General features: G+C 37.9%; 1 protein-coding gene and 1 pseudogene across 1 annotated transcript in view; one reads left to right on the top strand and one right to left on the bottom strand.

The window, feature by feature from the left end:
• The window catches only part of Rock1 (Rho associated coiled-coil containing protein kinase 1), a 110,588-nt gene that overhangs the window by 7,188 nt on the left and 77,364 nt on the right, over positions 1-26,036 (top strand). The window contains exon 2 of the mRNA XM_051163273.1: positions 22,494-22,575. Coding sequence (XP_051019230.1) covers positions 22,494-22,575 — 82 coding nt within the window. The remainder of the gene's footprint in view (positions 1-22,493; positions 22,576-26,036) is intronic.
• Positions 25,256-25,659, bottom strand: LOC127204340 (60S ribosomal protein L27-like; annotated as a pseudogene).

Genomic DNA, 26,036 nt, shown 5'->3' with positions numbered 1-26,036 from the left:
ACTATGGGTGTACAGAGAAGTGGATCACAGTGACAGGCAAGACATGAATCGGGTCATTCATTAAATCTGATTTAGATGTTTTTAACTCAGAAAAGGGAGCTGCATATAAGATTTATAAGATTTAGATTAATTAGCCTTTATAATATTGCAGTTCAGTTTTATGTCATGGTTATACATTTTGGTATACAGACAGTGAAAACTACAGATTCTATAGTGGAAATTACAGATGAGCTTATATATCAGGAAATGTAAAGATCCACTAGTATCACTTTCCTATTCCCATATTCACACAAAAAAGAACCATGTGGTTAGTTGAAGTCCACAGCATAGCTGTTTATAGCACACATGTTTATGTGTAAGAAGAGATGCATAGCTGCTCGTCACTTAAAGGAACAGCCTCAGCTATATCCTTGGGACCCACGTGGTGGAAGGAGAGATTGACTTCTCTTAGTTGTCTTCTGACTTCCGCATGTGTTATGTGTGCCTGCGCACACATACTGTCTTAGTCACTACCATAGTGCATGAGGAGACCCATGGCCATGGCAGCATCTAACTAGTCGCGTGCTTACAGTCTCAGAGGCTCAACTCTGTCATCATGGCAGGGAGCATGATGGCAGACCTGCTGCTGTAGCTATAGCTTGAGAGCCACATTCTGATCTGCAGGCAGGGGAGGGAGTCTGGGTCTGTCATGGGCTTTTGAGACCTCAAAACTCACCCCAAGTAACACTACTTCTTCCAGCTAGGCCATACCTCTTAATTCTTCACAAATAATGCCACTCCCTGAAGGCTTAGGCATTCAAATACATGAGTCTATGGAGGCATTCTTACTCAAATGACCACAAATACACATACAAAATAAGTCAGTGTACTTTTTTTTTTAAGAGGTGAACATCTAGATAGTACTGTAATTTATAACAGGAAATGATAATTAAAAAAAAAACCATGCTGTTGGCATGATGGTAGTGAAGAGAACACTGGACTGAACGTTCAAAGCATTCTCATAGTCTTGTTATTTATTAACTTCTTGCAACCAATTAAAATTTTTTCTTGTCAGCTACTTTTTGTAGAATGATAAAGAATTGGGTCAGATAGTTATTTATGAGCTTTGTATCTGTGCAGTCTAAGTCATTATAGTTTTTAAATTATCTTTGGGGCTGGAGTTAGCAGTTTCAAGAGCACCTGTTGCTCTTGCAGAAGACCCAGTTTTAGTTCCTAGCATTCAAATTGTGGTTCATAACCATCTGTAACTCCAGTTCCAAGCGATCTGATGCCCTTTTCTGACCTCCAAGGGCACCAGGCACATGTGTGGTATATATACATACGTGCAGGCAAAACAGTCATACACATAAAATAAGTCTAAACATTCTGAAGATTTATCATTGGTTTGTTACTTAAGCAATAAAATTTACAGATTTAAATGTACTGGGATAGAAGTACAACTATAGGAAATATCTTTGGGCCATGCTATTTTTGGAAGTAATTCCTAAACTAATTTTTAATTGTTCTATTTGGCACTTGGCTTTGTATTTTGTAACTTTTATAACTCAAGAGTACAGGTTCTCCAACCCTCCTAAGGCTGTGACCTGTTAATACAGTTCCTCATGTTGTGGTGGCTTCCAACTATAAAGTTATTTTTGTACTACTTAGTAATTGTAATATGTTTTCCAGTGGTCTTAGGCAACTCCTGTGAAAGGGTTGTTCAACACTCCCCAAAGGGGTCATGACCCACATGTTGAGAACTGCTGCTCTAGGGTTTGTGCATTTTGAACAGAAATGATAATCAAGATACTTGCTTTTATATCCACTATAATATATGTGTGAGCCCTGAGTGGTGCTACAAACGTGTGATCTCAGTATTTAGGAGGTACAGGCAGGGGGATCAGGAGTTCTAAGTCATCCTCAGCTATATTGTGAGTTTAAGGTTAGCCTGGGCTACTACAGAGCCTATCTTAAATTACAATATGTGTGCGTGCGCGCGCACACACACACAGTGTGCCAAGACGTAAAATATGTATATGTATTTTATTTTTCTAAAATGTAGCCCTTTTCTGTTTGGGATTATGAAATATAAAGTGTACTTTTCTGATAATTGCTAAATGGTTAGGAGGAGGCTAGGTATGCAAATTAAAGTCTGATATTCTAGAGAGGCAAGAGGTTTATTCTGCTTTACTTTCTTTACTTTAAAAGGTTGGCTAACCTCTAGCAATACTTCCTATACTAACTTTTGGCAGGAGATTGATGTTTTCTGAGATTGTTGTCTGATACTAACTTTGGAACGATGCATCATGTTAACTCCTTTTCCTTTTTGCTGTCATTCATTTACTCAACAATATTTATTTGGTATGTACTCTGCTTGGAACTGTAAAAAGCAGTGGGGACACCATGGTGAGTTAAAAACAAACATGGGTCATACTTTGATGGAATTCATAATTGTACGAAAAAGATACTAAAGTCTATCACACTAAGTGTTGGGGCAAGGCTTGAAGGGGAGATAGGGTATATATGACCCTTGCTTTTACTTTAAGGTATGGAATATATTTAAAGACATGTGCTAAAGTTGTTTGAGTGTATATGTTTTATATGTCTGTGGATTTTTTGAATCAGATTCATTTGAGGAACTTTGGTAATTTTATAATGAAAAGTTTCAAACATACAGAAGTAAGTTGCATACCCACCCCTGTTGCTCAGGGTTCTCATTTCCCAGAATTTGTGATGCTTCATCTGTTTATCATTCACCCTTTTCTTACCACAATGTGTTAAATTCTATGTATTGTTATTTCATCCTTAAGATGTTTTAGTATCTCTTAAAAAACAAAACAGAGGACATGTTCTTACCACCACAGTGACTTATTATATCTAACACAAACACTCCCTATTATCATTAATTTCCAGTTTATGTTTATATTTCTCTTGAGTATCTAAAATGATTTTGTTTTGTTTTTAATCATTACTTTATAAAAAACAAAAAAGCTGGGTCTGTGCAAACTAAATAGCCTATATTACATGTTACTGGCTTGGTATAGAGTTTTAAATATAGAATCTCCTTATCTCAACTTCTCATCTGTCATCTAAGTCTTTTTGAAGAGACCAGCCCAGTAATACTGTATCTTGTATCTGTTTTATCATCTAGAATTTTCCATTTCTATACCTACTGTATTTCTTGGATAAATTGATAAATCTGAAACCTTGGATTAACTGTGTTGGACTTTTTAGTAAATATTTCCATAGATGGTTTTGTTTTCTTTCATATTACAGCAAGAAACATGTATAATTTTTTTTATTACTTTCACATTTATTAACTAATTCTGTTGAGACAAGGACTTGTCATAACCTGTGGCTGTTTACTTTGAAATACTGATCATGATACAAAGGATGAACGCTTCAACTTCTAGTTGCTACTTTGCAGAGGAAGGTGGAGTCTTACTGTGATAGGCTTGGCACAGACAAACTGTTACAAAGGTAAGGTGATATTCAAGGAAACCCTTCAGTGAGGTGATGATGCAGTACCCCTGGGACTTCACCTGTCACTGTCTCAGGGACTGAAGGGAGGGCAGCAGAGAGAAGCTGGGGAAGGAAGCTCCATGGAAAGGGAGGGCCACACATTTCAAGTAGAAACAAGCATTTTTGATACAGCAGTTGACAATAAAGGAGCCCAGGGGATGATGCCTCTTAGCCTCCTCCTCAGCCCTACAGTCTCTCGTGGTCTTTCATTGCCTGAAAAGCTACTAGAGGTGCATCCCCCCCCCCCCCCACCATGTGGGTTGCAGAAATGAAACTCAGGTTGCCAGGCTTAGTGTGCAGCATCTTTCCCTGATGAGCTATCCAACTGACTGGACAATTTGGTCTGTTTTTGACTAATGGGAATCCTTGATGTCAGTTCTTATGTTTATATGTGATCCTAATAATTTTTGACAGAGCCCCCCTTTTCCACCCATAAGGTGCTGAGGCTCATCTTGCAGATTTCTTGTCTCAGGCTTGAAAATTAGCAATTATTCCAAGAACTTTTCTTTTGATGTTTTGAATTCTCATTGCTGCTGGCGTACAGTTGTTTCTTGTCCTTATTTGGTCAGTAGAGCTATTTTATTTTTGAATTTTAAGCAGCTTACTGTTACTAGGTTATTTCAACGTAAGTTGGTTTCAGTATTTAGGAATTTATCCTTTTTTTCTCCTTCTTTCCATCCCCTCTTCATATTTCAAGATATAGTTGATAAATTCTCATTTGTATATGTCATCTGTTTTTTCTTTCTTCTTTTTAGGCTTTAATTTTATTTAAAATTATTTAGGTTTATTTTTATTTTATATGTTTGTTTTGCTTGCATGTATGGCAGTGTACCCTATGCATGCATGGTGCTCATGGAGACCAGAGGGTGTTGGAACTAGAAATAGATGGTTGTGAGCCACCATGTGGGTGCTAGCAACTGAATGTGGATTTCCTGGAAGAGCAACAGGTGCTCTTAACCTTAACCATCTCTTTAGCCCCCTATTTTTATGCTTTAAAAATTATTCTTAGCATTTCTTTTTACAAATAAAGACAAATACACATGTGCTACATGTATCTATAAGTTTATATTCATATTTCTACCCCTTTCTGACTCCTAAAAATAGCTTATATCAAACTGTGGAATGGAATTCTTCATTCTTTTTTGTAACTGCACAGTGCTCCACTTTGTAGATGTTGTTTCTTCAGTCTCATATCAGTGAATACTGTGTTAAGTTTTTGCTGTTAGTAATATTGTATATAAGTCTTATTTTTGCCATTGTCATAACATATATACACACACATACATACATATATATGTGGGCTTATGCAATATTACTGACAGAGTTATTAGTTGATCACTTGTCCAGTGACAATTTAGATCACTTATTCAGTGCTATATTAAATAGTACATTTCAGGATAGACTTATAGTTCCAAGTTGCCCAACACTTTGAGAGAGAATATTTGAAACACTTATTTGGAGTACAGGGTGTTTGACTTCCAACTTTAAATTCTCCGTGGAATAAGAGTGTGACTCCCGTTACCGTCTCGCCAGCAAGAACGACGCTGCACACACAGGATCCTTCTGCAGTAAAGCTTTAATGCGTCTTAAGAGGGAGAGCATAAGCTTACGACAAGTAAAATGGAGACCCCAAACAGCAGAAACCCATCCCTTATATAGGAAACTGTTCTCCGCTTAGGATGTGTCAGTCCCTGATTGGCTGTTACTCATCAGGCGATATGACACCACGGGAGAGGCAGAGCACAACAAGTGGAAAGTTCCTTCGCACATGCGCAGATTACTTGTTTACCAGTTTGGGACACAGGAAGTCAGCGCCATCTTGTAATGGCGAATGTGAGTGCGGCCTCTCACATAAGAGTAGACCATTCTTTCATTTATGTGCGTAAAACACATTGCCCTTTCTGTCCTGCTTGTGCCATAATTCAGTATTGGTTACCTATAACATAACCTAAAAGCCGGTAACAGCTTGCACAAGCTTAAACAAGAATGGATGCTGCTGGAATAATGCTGCTTTCTTTGTGTGACAGATGAACACCCGTCTCTTGCTCCCTCAGAAGATTTCTGCATAAGGAATGGTTTAGTCTCATAATCCAGAGTGTCTTTAAAAGTTTATTTCTAGAAGTAAGATTGCAAGTAAGATTACATAAGTTTCGCTCATTATTTTAGGAGTCTGTCTTCTAGGAATGATGCTGTTCCCGTAGTAGAAGTGAGATTATTGTCCTTACCAATAGTATATTTCTTTAGTAGGTGAGGGGTAGTATCTTAGTCTATTTTTAATTTCCTTTTCTCTTACAAATAAGATTAATATATATATATTTAATTTGTGTGTGTGTGTGTGTGTGTGTTGCTTGCATGTATGCATATGTACCACTTGCATGTCTGGTGTCCTCAGGTTAGAAGAGGTTGGTTCTCTGAAACTGGAGTTAGAGGGTTGTGAGTGACCATGTGGTTACTGGGACCTGAACCAGAGTCCTCAGCAGGTGCTCTTAACTGCTAAGCCACCTCTCTAGGCACATTTTTCCATATTTTTATGGTCCTTTCTGGTTTTTGTTGTTGTTGTTGTTTGTTTGTTTTTTTTTGTTTTTCGGTTTTTTGAGACCAGGTTGGCCTTGAACTTGCAGCGATTTGCCTGCCTCTGCCTCCGGGGTGCTGGGATTAAAGGTGTGCACCACCATGCTTAGCTATGATCCATATTTTTAAGAACTCTTGAGTTTCTACTTATTTTTGTCTGGCTTTACAACTTTTTCTTCTGCATTTTAGGGGCTCTTTATATATTAGGACTTTAGTCCCCTTTCTAGAGTAAAATACAGTAAGGCAGTAAAAACAGCAAGGGAGGTTACTCCTCATCCTACATCTGTTTCCTTTACTCAGTTGTAATAGGTTCCTAGTTGAACCTATTACAGTAGGGGAAAGCATGAGTTCTGGTGCAGGTTCTGAAACCAACACGGTTAGCCACTTATTAGCCTGGTGATTTGGGCACGTTTCTTAGGACTTTTAAGATTCAAGCACATCATCTTCAAGTAAGAGTAAGCATAGTTTTTTCTTAGGACTCCTAGGAATGTTAGAAAGGGTAATGCCTAGAAAGTGCCTGATGCCGAGTCAGTATTAGCTATCATTGTCACCATCCTTGTTGTTAGTATCTTCATTATTGTGTCCTGTGGAAAAGAATTTGGGTTGATTAAGTGAATTATTGTTTACCTCCCCATTCTACAGTTCAGCTTTTTATTAGTTTTATTATCTTGGGCAAATTATCTAACTTAATTGAGCCTGAAGATATATAGTTTGTAAACTTGAGGATCGTGATAATACTTCATAGGTTTTAATTATGCAGATGAAATGAACAAGTATCAATAGTTACTCTTCTGCGATCTCGATAGAGGCCAGGGTAGCTGGGAGCTCATGAGCTCTAGCTGTCCGCCTCTGCCTCCTGAGTGCTGGGATGAAGGAGCTGAGCTACTATGCTGGCTGGGCACTTAATTTTAAATGTTCCTTGATTATGGTCTTTGCTTTCTGTTACTGTTTCTTCCATCCAAGTCTAAATTTTAATGCAACCTTCTTGGACTAATGGACTATTCTAGCAGTTTGTCAGTTGTAATCAATACTATATTTTTTGTTTGTTTTTGTTTTTCGAGATAAGGCTTCTCTTCTGGACTTGCATTGTGGACCAGATTGACCTCATACTCACAGAGATCCACATGCCTCTACAGGTGTGTGTGTACACACACACACACACACACACACACACACACACACACACACACACACGTTTTCTTTTTTTTTTCCTCCTCTGAATTGGATTATAGGTAATAGAACTCAGCTTAAATTTTTGCATGCAAAATGAATTTATAGACTCAGAGAAAACTGATGTGATTAAATGTGAAGATTGAGTAGCCCCTCCTCTCTCTTCTCTCACTCTATATTGGCATCATTTCTTCCTAGTCACATAGGAAAATACTGCTGCTAAGAGTACTACAGTGTCTTTGACCATTAAATCATTGACTGTCAAGTCTAGATCTCAGAAAGAAAAATTGATTGGTTATAAAGTTGGTTGCCCACTTAACAAATCAGTTATGCTGAGGATCACATGAGAACTCTGGGAGTGGCCAGTTTCTAGGAAAATGACAACAATATAGATGTTCATCATATATTTTTAGTTGTTGGCTATGTAACTTAAACTCTCATAAACTGAGTGGAGTTAAGAAAAATGTACTTTATAGGTTGTCACGAGAATAGGCATTTGATATTTTTTTTTGTAGCAGTGTTTGAAACTTCACAAGAACAGTAGAGCAACCTGATAAGTAGTTGGCTTTTGGCCCCCTTTATTAATGTGGCACATATTCTTCTGGCCTGGCTGCAAAGGGTTTTTACCTCTGGGAGTTTATCTTGCTGTTGGAGGTTGCTGACTGGCCTGCTGGCAGTACCCTATTCAGATGCATCTCTCGTACCATCTATAGCCTTACTAAGTAGAAGTTACTAACCTCTTGTTGCTTTTACAGTTTTAGATTATTATCTTAGTGAAAATAACAGGCCTGTTACTTTCTCTTCTGACATTAGAGCATTTTTAATTAGATCCAAGGACTGAATTGAAAACTACTAACTGGGATGCTGCTTTGCTGTGATCATTAGTCTTGAATGACATGGTGAAGGATTTCCAAATGCTTGTTCATTGATCAACTACCTCAGAACCACATACATATACCATGTCAAAAGCAGCTTCGACAGAGGTAGTGTGGTGGATTTTGTATTCTTAATAGGGTTTGTGTGTATGGGTTGGTAGATATTATGTCTCCTCTATCTCTTTTGGGAAACTACTGGTAGGAAATCAAAGTAAGAATAAATAGGAAAAGTCCCATTTAAGATACTTTTTTTTTTAAAGTTTGTGCCTGTACATGCTCATGCTTGTGATTGTGTATATGGGTGTGTTTTGGCAGAAGTCAGTTGTCTCCCACTGTGTGGATTCCAGGGCTGAAAATTAGGTACCAGTCTTGGTAGCAAGCACTTTCATCTGCTGAGTCCTCTAGCTGGTCCCTGGATCTTTTTTGGGTATGTGTGTCAAATTTTATATCAAATCTGAATAAAATGATCCTTTATTAAATTTCTTCAATTCCTGTTTCTTTTCCTGCCATAAGAAAAGGACTTGTTTTTTTTTTATTGTATTTGCTCATTGATTTTTGTGTCTATGGAATTATTTAATGTGAAAAAGCTATACAAGAATAGTTTACTATATGTAAGAACAAATATTTTCACAAAATCAAGTGATCAGAAATTTTACAATTTTTTTCTTCAATGAAAACTTATTTAGGCTGTTTTAAGACCTTGGATTCTGACCTATTATATTTGTGACACTAATGTTCTCCAGGTAAGCTCACGCAGGCAGCTATCTGATGATCTTGTTCACAGATGAGTTGCTTGTTTTTTGGAGTAGTAATCTCCCCCGTCATGTTTCTGAATTTCAGATGAGTAGTAATCTCCCCCGTCATGTTTCTGAATTTCAGATGAGAGATCACAGCTAGTAGTTATAACTGGTGTTCACTACTTTACGGGTTCTTCTTTCTTCCACCCTTCTCTACCCCCTTTCTTCTCTCCCTCTAGCCCCTAACACTAGGTAAGAGAGGAAAGGATCCCTGAATAAAGTTAGAAGTTAGGAAGGAGGCCATGGTAGACATTGTTGTCAGACTACTTCCTGCTGATTAAGAGTGCCATGTTCCTTGGGGCAAGTTTGGTTTTTGCCATCAGGATATATAATTTCTTGTTGTTGTTTCTTCTTTGGGCATTACTACTTAACAAACTGACAAACAACAGCCAACCAACAACCTCCCTGAATGACCAACAACCACCGATGCCTATGGGGCCATAGCATTTATATACCCTCTCAAAAGTTCCCAGAATTCTAAAGGTCACACAATCACAGCAACTATCTGCTGCTGGCAAAATCACACCTCTGCTAGAGCATGAGGCAAGTAATAGTCAGCTCCTGGGAAGCAGCCCCATATCCCCACATCTGGGATTAAACAAAACACATATACTTAAAATATTTCTGTGTTTGTTCATGAAACGAAAATTCCACCGTCACTACAAATAATCCTTATTTTAAGAAGATTTGGCACATTTATTTAATATTTATAATAGTCTGTGGACTAAGTGAAGCATATTATTGCCATATTTGAATACAATTACACCTCAGAAAAAGGTGCCTAGTAAGTGGCAGACTTGGTGATGTTTAGTATGTAGTATATCAGGATGAATATGACAATTAAATGTGCCTCAAAGATAAGTATTCCTGTAGGGAGTAGGAGAGAATATTTGGTATACAGAATGCAGTAAATGAAACTTTAAGTGAAACAAAAATAAAATGTAGATACCTATTAAAATGTGAATGGCGAGCTGGGCATGGTAGCGCACACCTTTAATCCCAGCACTCGGGAGGCAGAGGCAGGTGGATCGATGTGAGCTCGAGGTCAGCCTGGTCTACAAATCGAGGCTAGGACAGCTAAGGATACACAGAGAGACCTTTTCTCGAAAAACCAAACAACAACAACAAAATGTGAATGGCAAGGAGATATACAAAGCTATAAGGAAAAGACCTTAACAAATATTTATTGACAGGGTTATGAAACTAAGTCCTGTGATGTTTTATCTTAGAAGCTATAGTCACAAATTTGACCGGACAAGGAACTGGTAAAATGGGTCAGCCTGGTTACCTGAGTGTAATCCCTAAAGTCCATGGTAGAGAGAACTGACTCCCATAAAATGTCTTCTGACCTTCAAGTATATCCCATGCCCCCCACATGTAAAATATTAAATAAAAAAATTTTTGAAGACTATGATGAGATGAGGAGTAAACATGAGATCATTGTCTGAACCTGAATTATATTATAAGGTTAAGATAAGTGTCTACTGAGAACTAAGCTGCCTATGGAAGCAGCAGAAGAGAATTCAGGGGAAGAGATGCAGTGCTGTGCCTTAACATTTTAAAGAAACAGACAGCTGTTTATTAGCATGATTACTTTGAAAGCCACATGCACCTGGAATGTGGATATGAGCGTTGTCTCCAGTGCATTAACTCAGTGCAAAGCAGCTCCATGGAAACGGTTTTGTACTTCTATTAATTTCTGTTCCTTAAAGAGGACATCAAGGAACTATAGCTCCAATAAAACTATTTCATAGATAACAAGAGCTACAATTTTGGGTGTGGACACAACCAGTAAACATCTTGATTGAGGTAACTTGAGGAGTGTCTATTCTGGGTATTGGCAAATAGAATTGGAGGAATGTGCTGAGGCTCAGCTACTCACTTTGTGTTCTGGGTTTCCAAATGATTGCCATCAGGCTGCTACTGCTGTAAATTGAATGTAGGAGCAAGCAAAGATTGGAAGGATGTTTGCAGATAATCCATAGGGGTAATTTTGTTGTCTGGAGAACTTGCCTTCTGTACTGTAGACTTAGGAATTCTGCCATCACTAGCCTTTGACTGCTCTGTGGACGAATTTTCTGTTCAATTGAGTAATGGTTTTCCTTGCTATAGTTTGTTGACATCATTTGTTTCTCTGATGTAAGCTGTGGATCATGAATGTTATTGTTGAAGAGATATTGTATATAATACCCTGCAGATTCAAATTCAGGAGGATCATGGCTTCCTAGTAACCTGGTCAGTTCTCCAGTTTATCCTGGGCAAGACAAATAGATCTTTAAACACCTAGGTGTATTCATTCATTTCCCTCTCCTCTCCTCTCTCCTCTGCTCTGCTCTGCTCTGCTCGCCCCCCCCCCCCCCCACACACAGACTGCCTACTAAAACATGGATTTGTAGTGTCTGGAAAGTAGGTGTTACTAGACAGTATAAGCTACGAAGTGTGAAGCATGGTGTGGTGAATAGTTGGGGGTTGCTGATTAATGACACCATTATGCATACCTTTCAATTTTAAATAATAGTAACATGTTGCCAAGTTTAGGTAAAATAAGATAGGAAGTATCTTAGTTGGCTTTCTATTGCTGTGATAAAACTATGACCAAAAGCAACTTGAAAAGGAAAGGGTTTATTCTAGGCTAGAGTTTATTGGACAGAACAGAAACTCAAGGCAGGAACTGAAGCTGGGCCATGGAGGAACTCTTGCTTCCTGGCTTGCTCTCTAAACTCACTTTCTTACAGCTCCCAGGACTACCTGCCCAGGTGTGGCACTGCCCACAGTGGACTGAGCCTTCCAACATCAGTAATTAATCAAGAAGATGATCACTTACAGACAGGACAGGGGAGAGGAAATGGGTGCAGTGAGACCTATACTTATCTGTGGGTATAAGTATAAATATTTAAAATATAGTTAGGAATTATGGTCATTTAGTAAAGTGGAGGTTATAGGTTTTTTCTCTCAAGATCCATGATTTCACTAGCCCCAAGTAGTTGGCTAGGTTTCCAGTGCCAGGCATGGCTTTCTTCTTGTTGAGCATGCCTTAAGTCCAGTTAGAGAGCTGTTTGTTATCTCCAAGATATGCATGCCACTATTGCACCCTTAGGATTATTGTGCCATGCTGATTCATAGGCATCACATCTGGCTAGGACTATTTGCCACTTCCCTTTTTTGGAATCTTGTGGCACCTTCTGATAACAAGTTAGTCCTCAGGGATGAGGCCAGGATCCATTGAGGCTTGTGTCTGAAGTACATAGTATTTTCAGTAGTAAGGACTTAATTTTAATCCCTGGAAGGTAACCAGAGGCAACAGCAGTGGTTTATGTTTTGGGAGTCTCTTGGACAACCCTGATGAATGAAAGTGGCCTTCTCATGCCTGGCACAGGGGGTTTTGTTAGAGAGTCTACTGCTCTTGTGAGGAGAATTGTCACTCCAGATGGGAAGTTTTTAAATTTAAATTATGTATGTATATACACACATGTACTACAAGTAATTTTAGGAATATAGATAATATGATTCCTTATGACTTTTTTTCCAGATACCTTTACTGTTATTTTACCTTCTTCCTCTTTTTTTCCCCCCTGCATTTATCTTCTCTCTCCCTAATTAAAGCCTCTCCTTTCCTATTTCCTCCTTCAAATCACCTTTTATTTCCTCCCCCAAGACAGGATTTTTCTGTGTAGCTTTGGCTGTTCTGGAATTTTTTCCTGTAGACCAGCCTGGCCTCAAACTCACCAAATGCCCCTGCCTCCTACCTCCTGCCGCCTGCCTCCTCCCAGCTTCAAATCACTTTTTAAAAACCCGCAGCTTGGGTGTTTGGAAGAGCAGAGTTAATCTTGATTAAGACTGGTGTATTGGTTTTGATTTTTCTTTCTATGAGTCATACTTTTTGTGATGTCTAAGATGTCTCCACTAAGCTGTAGGTCTCAAAGTCTTTTCTGTTCTGTTCTGTTCTGTTGTTTGTTTGTTTGCTTGTTTGTTTTGAGACAGGGTTTCTCTGTGTAGCCTTGGCTGTCCTGGACCCGCTTTGTAGACCAGGTGGCCTCAAACTCACTGAGATCTGCTTGCTGGGTTTACAAGTATGCACCACTGCACCCAGCTGATCTCAAAGAATTTACTGTGTTTCTCCCTCCCGCTTCCCTGAAAGGTTTAATTTAACATTTAAATCAGTGAGTTAATATACATTGTGAAGTTTAAGTTCATTTTACTTGTGGTTATATATCACTGATCCAGAGTCATCCATTAAATTGCTTTTCTGCAAAATTATTTGGCTATGCATCATTGGTCTTTTTCTGGTGTTTCCTGGACTGTTATCTATTTTACAGTTTTGTCCTTCTATGAATAGTATAGGGTCTTGATTATTATGGCCATGTAATGATTCTCAAAGTTGGCTAAAATGGTTTCAAAATTATATTGCTACTTTATGTTTTTTTTTTGCCTTTTCATATTAATTTAAATATGTGACCATATCTGTGAAAACACTTGTTAGGATTTTGTAGAAATTGCATCAGATCTGTATTCATTCCTATGTTGGGAGCACTGGAGTCTGTTTCCTCTTTGATCTATGAATATCATAGTTATCTTTTCATTTATTTATCTAAAAATTTATTCTCTTGGTGTTTTATAGTTTTTAGAATAAGCCCTGTATATGTTTTGCTTTGTTTTTTTAATTTTTAAAAATTATTTTTTAAATAATACCAAAGTAGTCCCTTTTTATGTAACCAGATATATAATTGACATTGCAATTTTCATTTTCAAATATTCATTGTTAATATTTAGAAGTGCAGTTAGGTTTTGCATATTAATCTTCCGTATCCACTGATTTTGAGTATTGTTTGTGTCACCTGTAAGTATGAGTAGCTTAATTCTTTTTAGTCGGTTTGCCTTTCATTCCCTTTATTGCCATATTGAACTGGCTACAAGTTTCAAAACTGTGCTGACAGAAATGACTCACTCTTGATATTTGAGAGAATGCATTTGTGTGAATATAGGTTTCTTTTTTTAATTATGCTTTATCAAGTTAAGAAAGTCACCTATAGTTTTCTGAACTTCTGAGTATTGGATCCTTTCAAATGCATTGTTTGTATCTATTAATATAACCATGTGATTTTTCTCTATTTTAGAGAGAATGTCTTTAATTTCCTTTGAAACTAGCTATTCATAACATTGAGCTATAGTGGTTTACATTTTCTAAAAAATATTTTTAAAATTTGTTTTTATGCCGGGTGTGGTAGACTATGCCTTTAATCCCAGCATTGGGGAGGCAGAGGCAGGTGGATCTCTGTGAGTCCAAGTCCAGCCTGGTCTACAAAGAGAGTTCCAGGACAGCCAGGGCTGTTACATAGAGAAACCCTGTCTCAAACAAAACAAAACAAAAACAAATTTGTTTTACGTGTGTGGGTGTGCCATGCCTCAGCACATGTTTGGAGGTCATAGAACAATTTATGGTAGTCATTTTTCTCCTTCCATCATTTGGGTCATGTGGATTGAAGTGCTGAGTTATCCGGCCACGCCCTGTGGTTTTCTTTTTAAATACCTTGTAAGTTTTGCATCTTTGGAGTAAGGCCTCGTTGGTTTTGTTTAATGTTGTTGATCTACACTTGTTAATACTTCATAGCCATATTCACAAAAGGTACTGGTTTGTAGTTTTCTGCTTCATTTGGCTATAATGTCAGGTTATTATTGACTGTACAAAATGAGCTAAAAGTACTCTTCTATGTCCTAGAAGAAAGTATGTAAAATTGGTGCTAATTCTTTAAAGGTTTTATAGAATTATCTGGAGAAATTATCAAGCCCCAGCGATTGCTTTCTTTCTGGTAGTAGTAAATACTAATTAATATATTTATATTGAATTATTTGGTTAGCTTGTCCTTTCTAAGGAATTGTTGACTATCAAAATTGCCACTTATTATTATTATTATTGTTGTTGTTGTCGTCGTCACATTTCTTGTATTTTCAAGATCTTTTGTGATCACATCTATTTGATTTCTGATACTAATACTTTGTATTATCTGTTTTCCTCTGATGAGCTTGCTAGGTTGTTAGTTTAGTTATTACTGTCAGAGAACCAGCTCTCTGTTATCACTTTCCTCTGTGTATTTTATTAATATTTGTTCTCGATGACTTAACTTTCTCTGGTTTGCTTTAGGTTTAATTAGCTCTTGTCTGGTTTTTTTGAGAAAGGAATTCAGGTTGTTGATTGAAAATCATTTCCTCCCCCCCACCCCCAAGACAGGGTTTCTCTGTGTAGCTCTGGCTGTCCTGGAATCTACTCTGTAGACCAGGCTGGCCTTGAACTCGTAGAGATCCACCTGCCTCTGCCTTCCTGAGTGCTGGGATTAATGGCGAGCACCACCACTGTCAGGCTAATAACTTTTTGTTTTATACAAGCTGACATTTTACACCTGGGTTTTTCTGTAGCCCAGCTCTTTTCCGATAAAAGCATTTAGTACAGTTTCCTTTCAGCATTGCTTTAGTTGCATTTCACATATATTTTGGTATGTTGTATCTCTATTTCCTGTCAGTTCAATATAGATTTGTTGGTATATCCTTGAGACTTCCTTTGACTGGTGAATTACTTAGAAATCTTTTTTCCCCACCATGTGTTTGGATGTTTTCCGTTATCTTTTTGTTTAATGTGGCTTAATTACATTTTGATCAGACCACATATTGTATGTTTTTAATTCTTCTAAATGGTTGAGAAGTGATATGCAAAGGAGACAGACTGTCCTGGCAAGCACTTGTGGAAAGATACGAATATCAGGGTAAAGATATGGCTCACTGGTTAAGAGCACATTCTGAGTTCCCAGCATGCACATGATGGCTCCCAACCATCTGTGACTCAGCTCTAGAGGATCCAACACCCTCTTCTGACCTCCATTTGCACATGGCATGCATGTTGTACAGAGAGACATGTATGAAGGCAAAGCACGTATATACATAAAATAAATCATTTTAAGGAAGAATGTGAATACTGCTGTTTTGGGGTGGAGTGTTTCATGTTAGACCCTGTTGTTTCATGGTGTTGACTTTCTGTGGCTGTTCTTTTGCCTAGGTCTATCAGTTGTGGAAAGTGAAGTGTTTAGATTGCCGATTAAAATTGTGTATTTTTATTTCCATCAGGTTTTGCTTTTTCATTTCTATTTCTGAAGTTGTGCACATACATATTTAAAAAAGCTTTGCCTTTCTGGTGGATTGATACTCAACACAGTGTCATTTTTGCACTTCGCTTTGAGGATACCTTTCGTTTTGTTTTTCAAGCCTGGGTTTCTCTGTGTAGTCTTGGCTGTCCTAGACTTGCTTTGTAGACCAGGCTGGCCTTGAACTCACGAAGATCCACGAAGATCCTCCTGAGTGCTGGGATCACAGGCATGTACCACTGCATCCAGCATGAGGACAACTTTTAAAAGATGCTGATGTAACTTTTCTCTTTTGTAATGAATGTGTGCACCAAGTAATTTCTCATCTTTTTATGTTTAACCTTAGTGTATATTACCTTAGAAGTGAATTTCTTTTTCTTTGGTTAGTAAATCCAATGTGTAGGCTTCCTTGAGGATGCTTTCTGTACACTTATTTTATTATTTATTTATTTATTTACTTTAGTTTTTTTTGAGAAAGGGTTTCTTGGTGTAGCTTTGTCTGTCCTATAACTCACACTGTATGTTGACCAAGCTCATACTCAGAGATCTCCCTGCCTGCCACCTGGCTGCCGGTATACTTATTTTATTCTTCTAAATTAAGGCATGTTTTTCTGTGTCTACTTGTGGGTTTTAAATTTTAAAAAAATGCATTTGTTACAGTATGCTAACTTTGGAAATCAAGTTAAACTCTCTCTATTTTCCACTCTATTGTGTTATCTTTGTTTTGTTTTTTGAGACAAGGTAACTTCTCTTGCAAGTATCCCAGGCTGACTTTGAACTTGCTTTATAGATGAAGGTGATCTTGAACTTCTGATCCTTTTTCTCTACAGGCTTGAGCCATTGTGCCAGTTTATTCAGAGCTGTGAATCAAACCTAGAGCTTCCTGCATGCCAGACAGTCATTCTGCCAGCTAAGCTATATCCCTAGTCCTGTTTTTGCATATGATTACAATACCTCTTTGCTAGTGATTGCTGTACTCATCTAATGTTTATCTTGTTATTTAGATGAAAATTTCTTTTTAAATAAATGTACGAACATCAGAAACACATAAAAGCATCACAAAAAAGAAAACTACCTTTCTTAGTCTTTGCACTTGTTCTGTGCTGGCATATTCTTAACCGCTCAGCTAGCCAGGTTTGCCTAGTGGTGAAAGTATAAGGCCTAGTACGGTTTTGTTTGTTTGTTCATTTTTAAACATGCTTTTTTGCCTTGATCTGTGGGTGATTTTCTAAATACTGTCTTATATGTGGCTGATTTTGAGTATACATATACCCCAAATAGTCTCACTGAGTCTAGGTAGTCTATTACTGTGTTGTATCAGAAATCTCTCATCTGCTCCCAATCTCTTGTCTTGGTTCTCAGTGGAGCTTGTAGTAGCCGTTACGTAGCAAAATTTTATGAATAGCACATCCTGCCTACCTGCCTGCATTTTCTGTTATGTAAAACAGATAAGGCCATTGGTCCCTTAGTTACATACATAAATAGTATACCTTTACTGTGTGCTGTGTTGAGTTCAAGGTTTGTGGGAAGAGGATTTATTCTGTTAGTTGCCCAAGCCTTTTTGGTTGTCCTTGCCCAGGAATGGGTAGGAAAAGCAAATAACGGAAAGAAGCTTGTAAACACATTTTTTTGAAAATCCCAGATTGTTCTATTTTACCAATACTCAGGAGTCAAATGCTGGGGTGAAAAACCTGCTAGCTCAGAGTGGCAGAGAGAGCACTCAGATGACCTTCCTACTCAGCTCATGTCCCCATGGAGAAGGCCCAAAAGGCTTGCTAGCTTAAGGCCCAAAAAAAGCCAAAGGCCAAGGAGCTCAGGAGCTCAGGAACTATAGAGTAAGGAGCCAAAGAGCTAAAATCCTAAGAGTAAAACCCAATAGCTAAAAGTGCCAAAGACCCCTTCTGCTTCTACACGCTGTCTTAAATACCCCTCAACTCAAAATCCCTCCTACTCTTTAATGCCTGTCAGCTGGTTTCTTGCTCCACCTCTTGACCTAGGGTTAACTTTATTAAATCCTGTGTACAGAAAGCTCTTGGATTAAAGGTGTGTGCTAGGCTGGCTGAGACACATCTTAATCACCTGTTTACAATAAACAGAAAAGTTCTTATATTGAAGGTGTGTTAGGGCTCAACTACAAAAAACAGGGATTTACAGTTCAATCTCAGGAACCTCAATGGGTTCAGAGATAGGATTTAACAGTTCACAATCTCAGAGATCACATTGAGATCAAATATCCTGCAACAGAAGCTCCTTCCAGCTGTTTTAAAGATGGTTCTTATTTGCCTGTAAGCCTTAGTTTTACATGACTGACAAAATTACTGAAGCCACAGTCCACTCTGCTGTGTGTGTGTGTGTGTGTGTGTGTGTGTGTGTGTGTGTGTTTGTGTTTAATGGCTTATTGGTAGTATTTATGGGGAGAGGGGAGCTTAGAGCTCCCCAGTTTGCGAACTTAAAACAACTTAAACAAAGCAGAACATATATTGAACTAGGGTATGGTAAAGAATGCCTGTAATCCCAGTATTTGTAAAGATGAGGCAGGAGGATCAAGACTAGTTTGGCCTATGTAGTGCTTTGAAAAGCAAAACAGTGAAATACATGTAGAAGTATAAAACTCAATATTTTTATTATTTCTGAAATATATAGAGTTTACTGGCATTAAGTCATTCAAACATGGACAGGTGTCTACAGTGCCATTTAATTCCAAATGATTTGGCTTCTTTCTTGTTCTTTGTTGTACTTGGCCTTTGTGTTGCATTTTTCTTGCTCTTAAGTTCTTCTAGGTGTTTCTTCAGTTTTCTCAAGGGTTTTGTATCTTTGCTTCTCTATGTTTCCCCTTCTATATTTTTACCTTGTTTACTTCTCAGATGTTGTTGTTTCCCAGGATTTTATTTTTCACTCTTTTCATTCTTTATTTACTTTTGTTGGACAACTAACTATTTTCTGGAACTAAGTGTACCCTCATGACTCCTAAACATGACTCAAAAGTTAAAAACAAAACTTTGACGTAAAACTCAAATTGTTAGCTGCCAATTTGTTATTCATAACTTAAGCTCATTGGTGTCCTTAAATTTAGTATGTCCAAGACATCTTCTCCAGTTTGTATTCTGTGCATTTGAACAAAGCCACAGTTCTTATAGGCTAGAAGATACAGCATGAACATTCTTAAACATATGCAGTCCTTCTCAGCTCATCCTGCCCCTTTGTTAGTTATTCACAGAGTTCTTTTGTTTCTTGTCTCCACTTAGTTTTAATGTTTAGTTCAGTCTTTTATCTGGTTTACATTATCCTAATTGCTCCTTTTCTAACTGTTCTAGTTCTAATTCATCATGTTGTTTTAGTGCCAGACTTACTAAATTAGAGATGTCATATGACACTCTCCTTTTTCCTCTTACACTCCTGTTTCTGAGTGGGTATTGGAAGATAAAACACCCAGATTCCTAGCCAGTATGTCATACCTTAATGCCCCCTCGCCCATTTTTCACAGGTTTACCTCAGGCAGGTCCTTCTTACCCTTTCTAGTCAGGAGCATTCTCCTTTCTCTTCACTCCTTGCTTTTCTTCCTTGCTTCCCCCTATCTTTATCTTACTCATTCTAGGTTTATCTTTACGATTCAGCTCTCTTATTTCCCTTCCCTTAAGCCCTCAAAATTAGACAATCCTTCTATTTATGTAGACTCTTTTTTTTTTTTTTTTTTTTAATGTAGACTCTTCTTAAAGTAGTTGGTAGGTATTTTATTTTTAGGGATTTTTGCCTACCTTTTGAACTCTGAGAGACAAGTTTTTGGGTTTTTTTTTTTTTTTTTTTTAAACAGAAGACTGATTAATTAATCATAATATGACCTTTTAGAGATGCAGAATTCGATGAGTGTGGTGGTACATTCCTGCACTCAGAGAGGCAGAGGCAGGTGGATCTCAATGAGTTCAAGGCCAGCCTGGTCTACAAAACAAGTCCAAGATAGCCAAGGCTACACAGAGAAACCCTGTCTCAAAAATCAAAAAAAAAAAAAAAAAAAAAGCAAAGCAAAGAAAAGAAGACTCCCTGAGAGGGGTGCTAAAGAGATCGACACACCTCCAAGGACCCTACATAGTGAGGACCTAGACCTGCTGCTCAGATGTTGCAGATAGGCAGCACAGTTTCCCTGTGGGTCTCATAATATGGGGAATAGGAGCAGCCTTACCAGGGCACAGAGGAGTAAGATGCAGGCAGTCTAGATAAGACTTAATAGGCTGAGTTCAGATGATAGGGGAGGAGGGCTACCCCTTTCTGAGGGGTAGGAGATGGGAGAAGGGGAGTTGAGGAAGGGAGGGTAGGATGGAGGGGAAGGGAGGGAGGGGGCTACAATCGGGTTGTAAAATGAACAAATTAAAATGTAAAAAAGTAAAAAGAAATGCAGAATTCGTCATTTTTATTTTTTTAGTTTACTTTTATTTATGTGTATATGTACCGTGTGTGTGTGTGTGTGTGTGTGTGTGTGTGTGTTTGTGTGAGTGTGTGTATAGTTACCTTCAGAGGCCAGAAGAAGGTATTGGGACCCCTGAAACTGGAGTAACAAACCTGATGTAGGTGCTGGGAATCAAATTTAGGTCTTCTGGAAGAGCAGCAGGTGGTCTTAACCACTGAGTGATCTCTGCATCCTTATATTTTATGGCTGAATAGTCACATTGCTTGTATTGTACAGTTTTTCTACTGTATCAAAGTAGAAGCCTGAACCCCTCTTTTTTTACTCTAGTGTCTTAATTTCTTTTAACCTTAGTTGGTGTATGCTTTGATTACACTAGAGTATTTTTCATTAATTTTATTTCTTTACTTAAAACACCTTGGGTTATGCATGTGGATGGTAGTGAAAAATACAGACCATTGCATCTTAGTATAGAGTTAAAATATTTGATGGTAGGGTTAAACATCTAGTGGCCAGGTGCAACTAGTAGTGCCAGATTTTCATTAATAAGTACATTACCAAGCTCAGTGATCCAGCAAAAGGCAGGTATGGAATTGCTGCTTTAGGGAAGTTTTTTTTTTTTTTTTTTTTTTTTGGTTTTCGAAACAGGGTTTCTCTGTGTAGTCTTGGCTGTAGGCTTGTAGACTAGACTGGCCTCAAACTCAGCAATCACAGCAATCCACCTGCCTCTGCCTCCCGATTGCTGGGATTAAAGGCATGTGCCACCACGCCTGGCTTGGTAAGAGTTTTAACATCATGACCTGAGTTTACTCTTATGATTTTATAACCACGCCCGGGCGTGGTTGCACACTCCTTTAATCCGAGCATTTGGGCGGCAGAGGCAGGTGGATCTCTGTGAGTTCGAGGCCAGCCTGGTCTACAAAACAAGTCCAGGACAGCCAGGGGTACAAGAGAAACCCTGTCTCAAAACAAAAAACAAAACAAAACAAAACAAAACAAAAACAACAACAACAAAATGTATAACCACATAACTAAAATGCATAATTTGTCATTTCTAGCAATAGGGAGACAAACTACAGACATAATAAAAGGAAAGTGGGAATATTTAGGATTTCACATGCTTGGCCTAGTCTCACTAATCTGATGCAAGTTATAAATAGATACTAATTCTCATTTTACAGTCAAGAAAACATAGGCTCAAAAATCTTATGTGATTTGTCTTTTCAGTAGCATATAAGTGTGTTTTTCTTTGGAATGTAATTGTTTGATTTCCTTTTTAAGCTTGAAAATTTTGTGACCTATCTGGAGTGCATCACTTTATTAAGATGATCAGAAATCATCTTGTCTCTCTATCTCTCATCAGTACATAAACCACATCCACAAAAAGAACAACTCTTCGTAATGAACACACTTTAGGTTTCCCTGAATATGCCTTCTACTACAGCATATAGCAAGACAGAGTCTCAGTACAAACTTTCCCTTGGTTGTATGGGTTGTTGTACCTTCACATTGCCTAGCACTTGCTTACGTATTTAAATGTCTAGTTTTGAAAAGAAAAAAGCTTCAATTTGTCCTTTCCCATTTGTTGTCTTTAAAGAGTAAAAATGACCCTTGTGAACACCTGGTATATTTTTATAATTAAATATGTGTATAGCTTGCATATGTGATTACATATGATTTAGTTTAAATTTTATGCTTCATTAAATACTATTTAGCTATTACCCTGTAAAACATTTATAGTCACAAAAGTTTATGCTGAACACCTGTGGCATAAAGATAAATGTAGAAGTCAGGGTAACTGGGATGTAAACTTTCATATCCTTGTAAAGAGAGCACATGAGCCATAATCACATGGAGTCAGTAGTGATTTTCCTGTCTCACCGACTGCAAGATTTAGAAGGTGTATATGAAATAAAACATAGAACCTTTCCCTGTTACTATGTAACCATGTAAAGGATGTAAAATGAACACAAGATAAGTTGAAGAGAGGACATAAACTTTTCAAAACAAAATACTCTGATATGCTAACACTTCCTGTTTGTTTCTTTAGGATGGATTGGATGCTTTGGTTTATGATTTGGATTTTCCTGCTTTAAGAAAAAACAAAAATATTGACAACTTTTTAAGCAGATGTAAGTACTTTCTGTAGAGTTTAATTTTACTGCACATGTAGCTATGTATCAGATTATTCAAGCCTCCTTTCCTCTTCTGTTGACTCTTACTATTTTATCAGTGAATTCTACATATAGTAGTACAAAGACTAACACTAGCTACTGTCCTAACAAGGCACATTATGAAGAAATTTTAGAAGCTAGTTTAGGTTCCTATCAAAAAGAGTGTACAAAGTAATTTTTGGAAAAGAGGATGAAATAGTAAATAGCTAAAATAAATAAATATTTGTATTTTAAAATGCATGCATGTACATATTCAAGTTTAATACTATATTTGGTCCCTACTTTGTTTACAAAAGAGTTAGTTACAATTTTGGAACCCCGCAGGGTTAAGAAAAAAGATTAAGCTTGGAATTTAAATAATTAGCAGTAAGAAATAGATTATAAAATTCTTCCTATCCCATTTATTTCTGTTCCTAAACCCTAAATAGTCATAAAAAATAGTTATATATTTTTTCCTTTTTGTAATTTCTTTCTTCTTTCTTTCTTTCTTTTTTTGGTTTTTTGAGACAGGGTTTCTCTGTAGCCTTAGCTGTTCTAGACTCACTTTGTAGACTAGGCTGGTTTCAAGATCAAAGTGATCTGCCTGCCTCTGCCTCCCGAGTGCTGGGATTAAAGGCGTGCAACACCATGGCCGGCTGTAATTTTTTAAAATTATTCTACACTGTAGAGGTTTTTGTTGTTGTGGTTTTTTTGAGACAGGGTTTCTCTGTATAGCCTCATAAATCTTTTGTAAACAAAGTAGGGATCAAATACAGTGTTAAAATTTGAATATGCACATGCATGCATTTTAAAATATATATATTTATTCATGTGATCATGACTATGTATGGGCTGTAAAGTATTAGGAATATCACAAAGACTTTGCAGTACAAAACGTAATTATTTGCAAATTGAAAAGCTTGCTTATGGCCAGATGTAGAGGCCCATGCCTGTAATCTTCCAGTTGGGAGTCATGAACTTGAAGCTTTCTTGGACTTCTGAATTAGCAAAAACCTTAGAGGTAAAAAGCTTAGGAGAAAGAGGGGGCACTTACTAGATGTTGACTGCCAGCTAGTGAAAATATAATGGTTCAGACATTGCGTTAAAATAGAAATATTGTGCTAGGTGTGGTGGCGCACGCCTTTAATCCCAGCATTCATGGGAGGCAGAGGCAGGCAGATCTCTGTGAGTTCGAGGCCAGCCTGATCTACAAAATGAGTTCAGGACAGCCAAGACTACACAGAGAAACCGTGTCTCCAAGAAAGAAAAAAAAAAGATGCATTATTGCAAATATGTATACACGTGCTAGAAAGTGAAAAGTGAATATATACATTCAGTGTACAAATGCCTCATGGTAACCTGGCAATTCTCTGACTGCTCCATTTGTTTCAGTATAATAACCAGTCAGTGTGAGTGAAAATCAGTGGGAGATGTAAGAGGAAAAAACACAAAAATGTGAGATATAGTGTCTTACTTGGATTTTCTGTTGTGTGATACAACATCAAGATTGAAAACAGCAGGCGAAGGAAAGGGTTTCTTTCAGCTTACAGTTCCACATCACAGTCCGTCATTGACAGAGCTGATACAGAGGCAGTGGAGGAATACTACTTGCTGGATTGCTCCTTACAGATTGCACAGCCTGTTTTCTTATATTACTTAAGACCACCAGCCTAAGGGTGGCAGCACAGCGGCACACAGTGAGACTAGGCCCTTCCATATAAATTATCTTTTTTGATTTTTTTTTTTGGTTTTTCGAGACAGGGTTTCTCTGTGTAGCCTTGGCTGTCCTGGACTCACTTTGTAGACCAGGCTGGCCTCGAACTCACAGTGATCCGCCTGCCTCTGCCTCCTGAGTGCTGGGATTAAAGGCATGCGCCACCATGCCCGGCTCTTCCATATCAATTATCAATCAAGAAAAAGCCCCACATTTTCACATGACTCTAGTTTATGCCCAGTTTACATACTAGCCAGTACCTATACTATGTTGCAAAGTGGGAGAATGTTAGAAATTAAGAGTATATATTGAAAGTAAGTTAGGGAACTACATGATTGATAAACAGAATTAAAGCTACCTTTATATGTGAGTTTAAATAGGTTTTATATGCTTATCTAGACATGCTAAGCTGTATAAGTGCAAACATAGAGTAATTGGAGAGTTGGATTTAAGTAGGGTTGTGGTTTATTGAACTACGTACAGCAGCAAGATATGTGCAACAGAGTGAGCATCTACGCCTTTAGAAGGATTAAAACAGGTGAATGTTGGAGAAATCAGTAAACTAAAAAAATTGTCTAGGTGACCTGAGAGTCAGTAGATTTACAGCCATAGTGAGAGATTGTGTGTGGAGATGGCAACTGACTTCACCTATTCTGCTTCTGGGACCAAGTAGCCTAAATGAGGTGGGAGAGTAGAGGTTATCATTTAAGAGCTGCCAGGAGAAGCAATGTTCTCAAATGAACCCAAGCTAAGGGTAAGTTTACATTTTTAATAATTGGAAAAGTTAGAGGAAGATGAATAATATATCATGATGTAAAGTGATATGAAATCCAGATTTTCAGTATCTATAAATAACAGCTTTATTGGAACATTATCACGCTTGGGTTTTTTGTTGTTGTTGTTGTTTTTGTTTTTTAATTTTTAATGATGGAAATGAAAATATACCTAAAAACAAAGCTTCTGGAAAAACCATTTGTTCTTCCCTGTCTTGTATGGTTCCTCAAACTTGACCTTCGCCTCCCGCCTGGCCTTGCATTTCAGGGCTAGGTCTCTAAAGACATCCTTGTTGACAACAGTCTTGTCCAAGGGGATATCTACAGAATACCTGGTAGGCGTCAGGTGATTGTAGTTATAAACTTTCACAAAGGACTTGACCTCTTGGCGATTTTCTTCTTGCCCATGGCAGCTGTCACTTTTCGGGGATAGCGGTCAATTCCAGCCACCAGGGCATGGCTGTCAGGGCCGTCTGAGGTGCCATCATCGATGTTCTTCACGATGACAGCTTTGCATCTGGAGTAGTGTCCAGCCAGGACCAGCACCACTTTCCCAGGTTTCATGAACTTGCCCATTTCGACAGCAAGCAGCCGGCATCCAGCTACTTGGGGTTTTTTGTTTTTTTGTGTTTTTCCCCTTTGTTGCTTGTTTTGTTTTGTTTTTCTAGACAACAGTTTCTTTGTGTAGACCATGCTGGCCTTGAACTCCAAGATTCACCTTCCTCTGCCTCTTGAGTGCTAGGATTAAAGGTGTGTACCACCGTACCCAGCATCTGCTTAGTTTTTAATGCCTCATTTATGGCTGCTTTTTGGACTATAGTGGTTGAGTCGGATAGTTGTAACAGAGACCATATGTGGCCATTTTATTGCTTATGCAGTGTAGTGTAAATGATACTGATAAAATTACAATTTGTATTTTGAGTGCCACATGTATCAAATGCTTTACTTTTTTT

This window comes from Acomys russatus, chromosome 20, assembly GCF_903995435.1.
Source record: "Acomys russatus chromosome 20, mAcoRus1.1, whole genome shotgun sequence".
In the NCBI taxonomy this organism is placed as follows: domain Eukaryota; kingdom Metazoa; phylum Chordata; class Mammalia; order Rodentia; family Muridae; genus Acomys; species Acomys russatus.
Note: the sequence above shows the minus strand (reverse complement) of the source record. Positions and strands in the feature narration are given on the sequence as shown.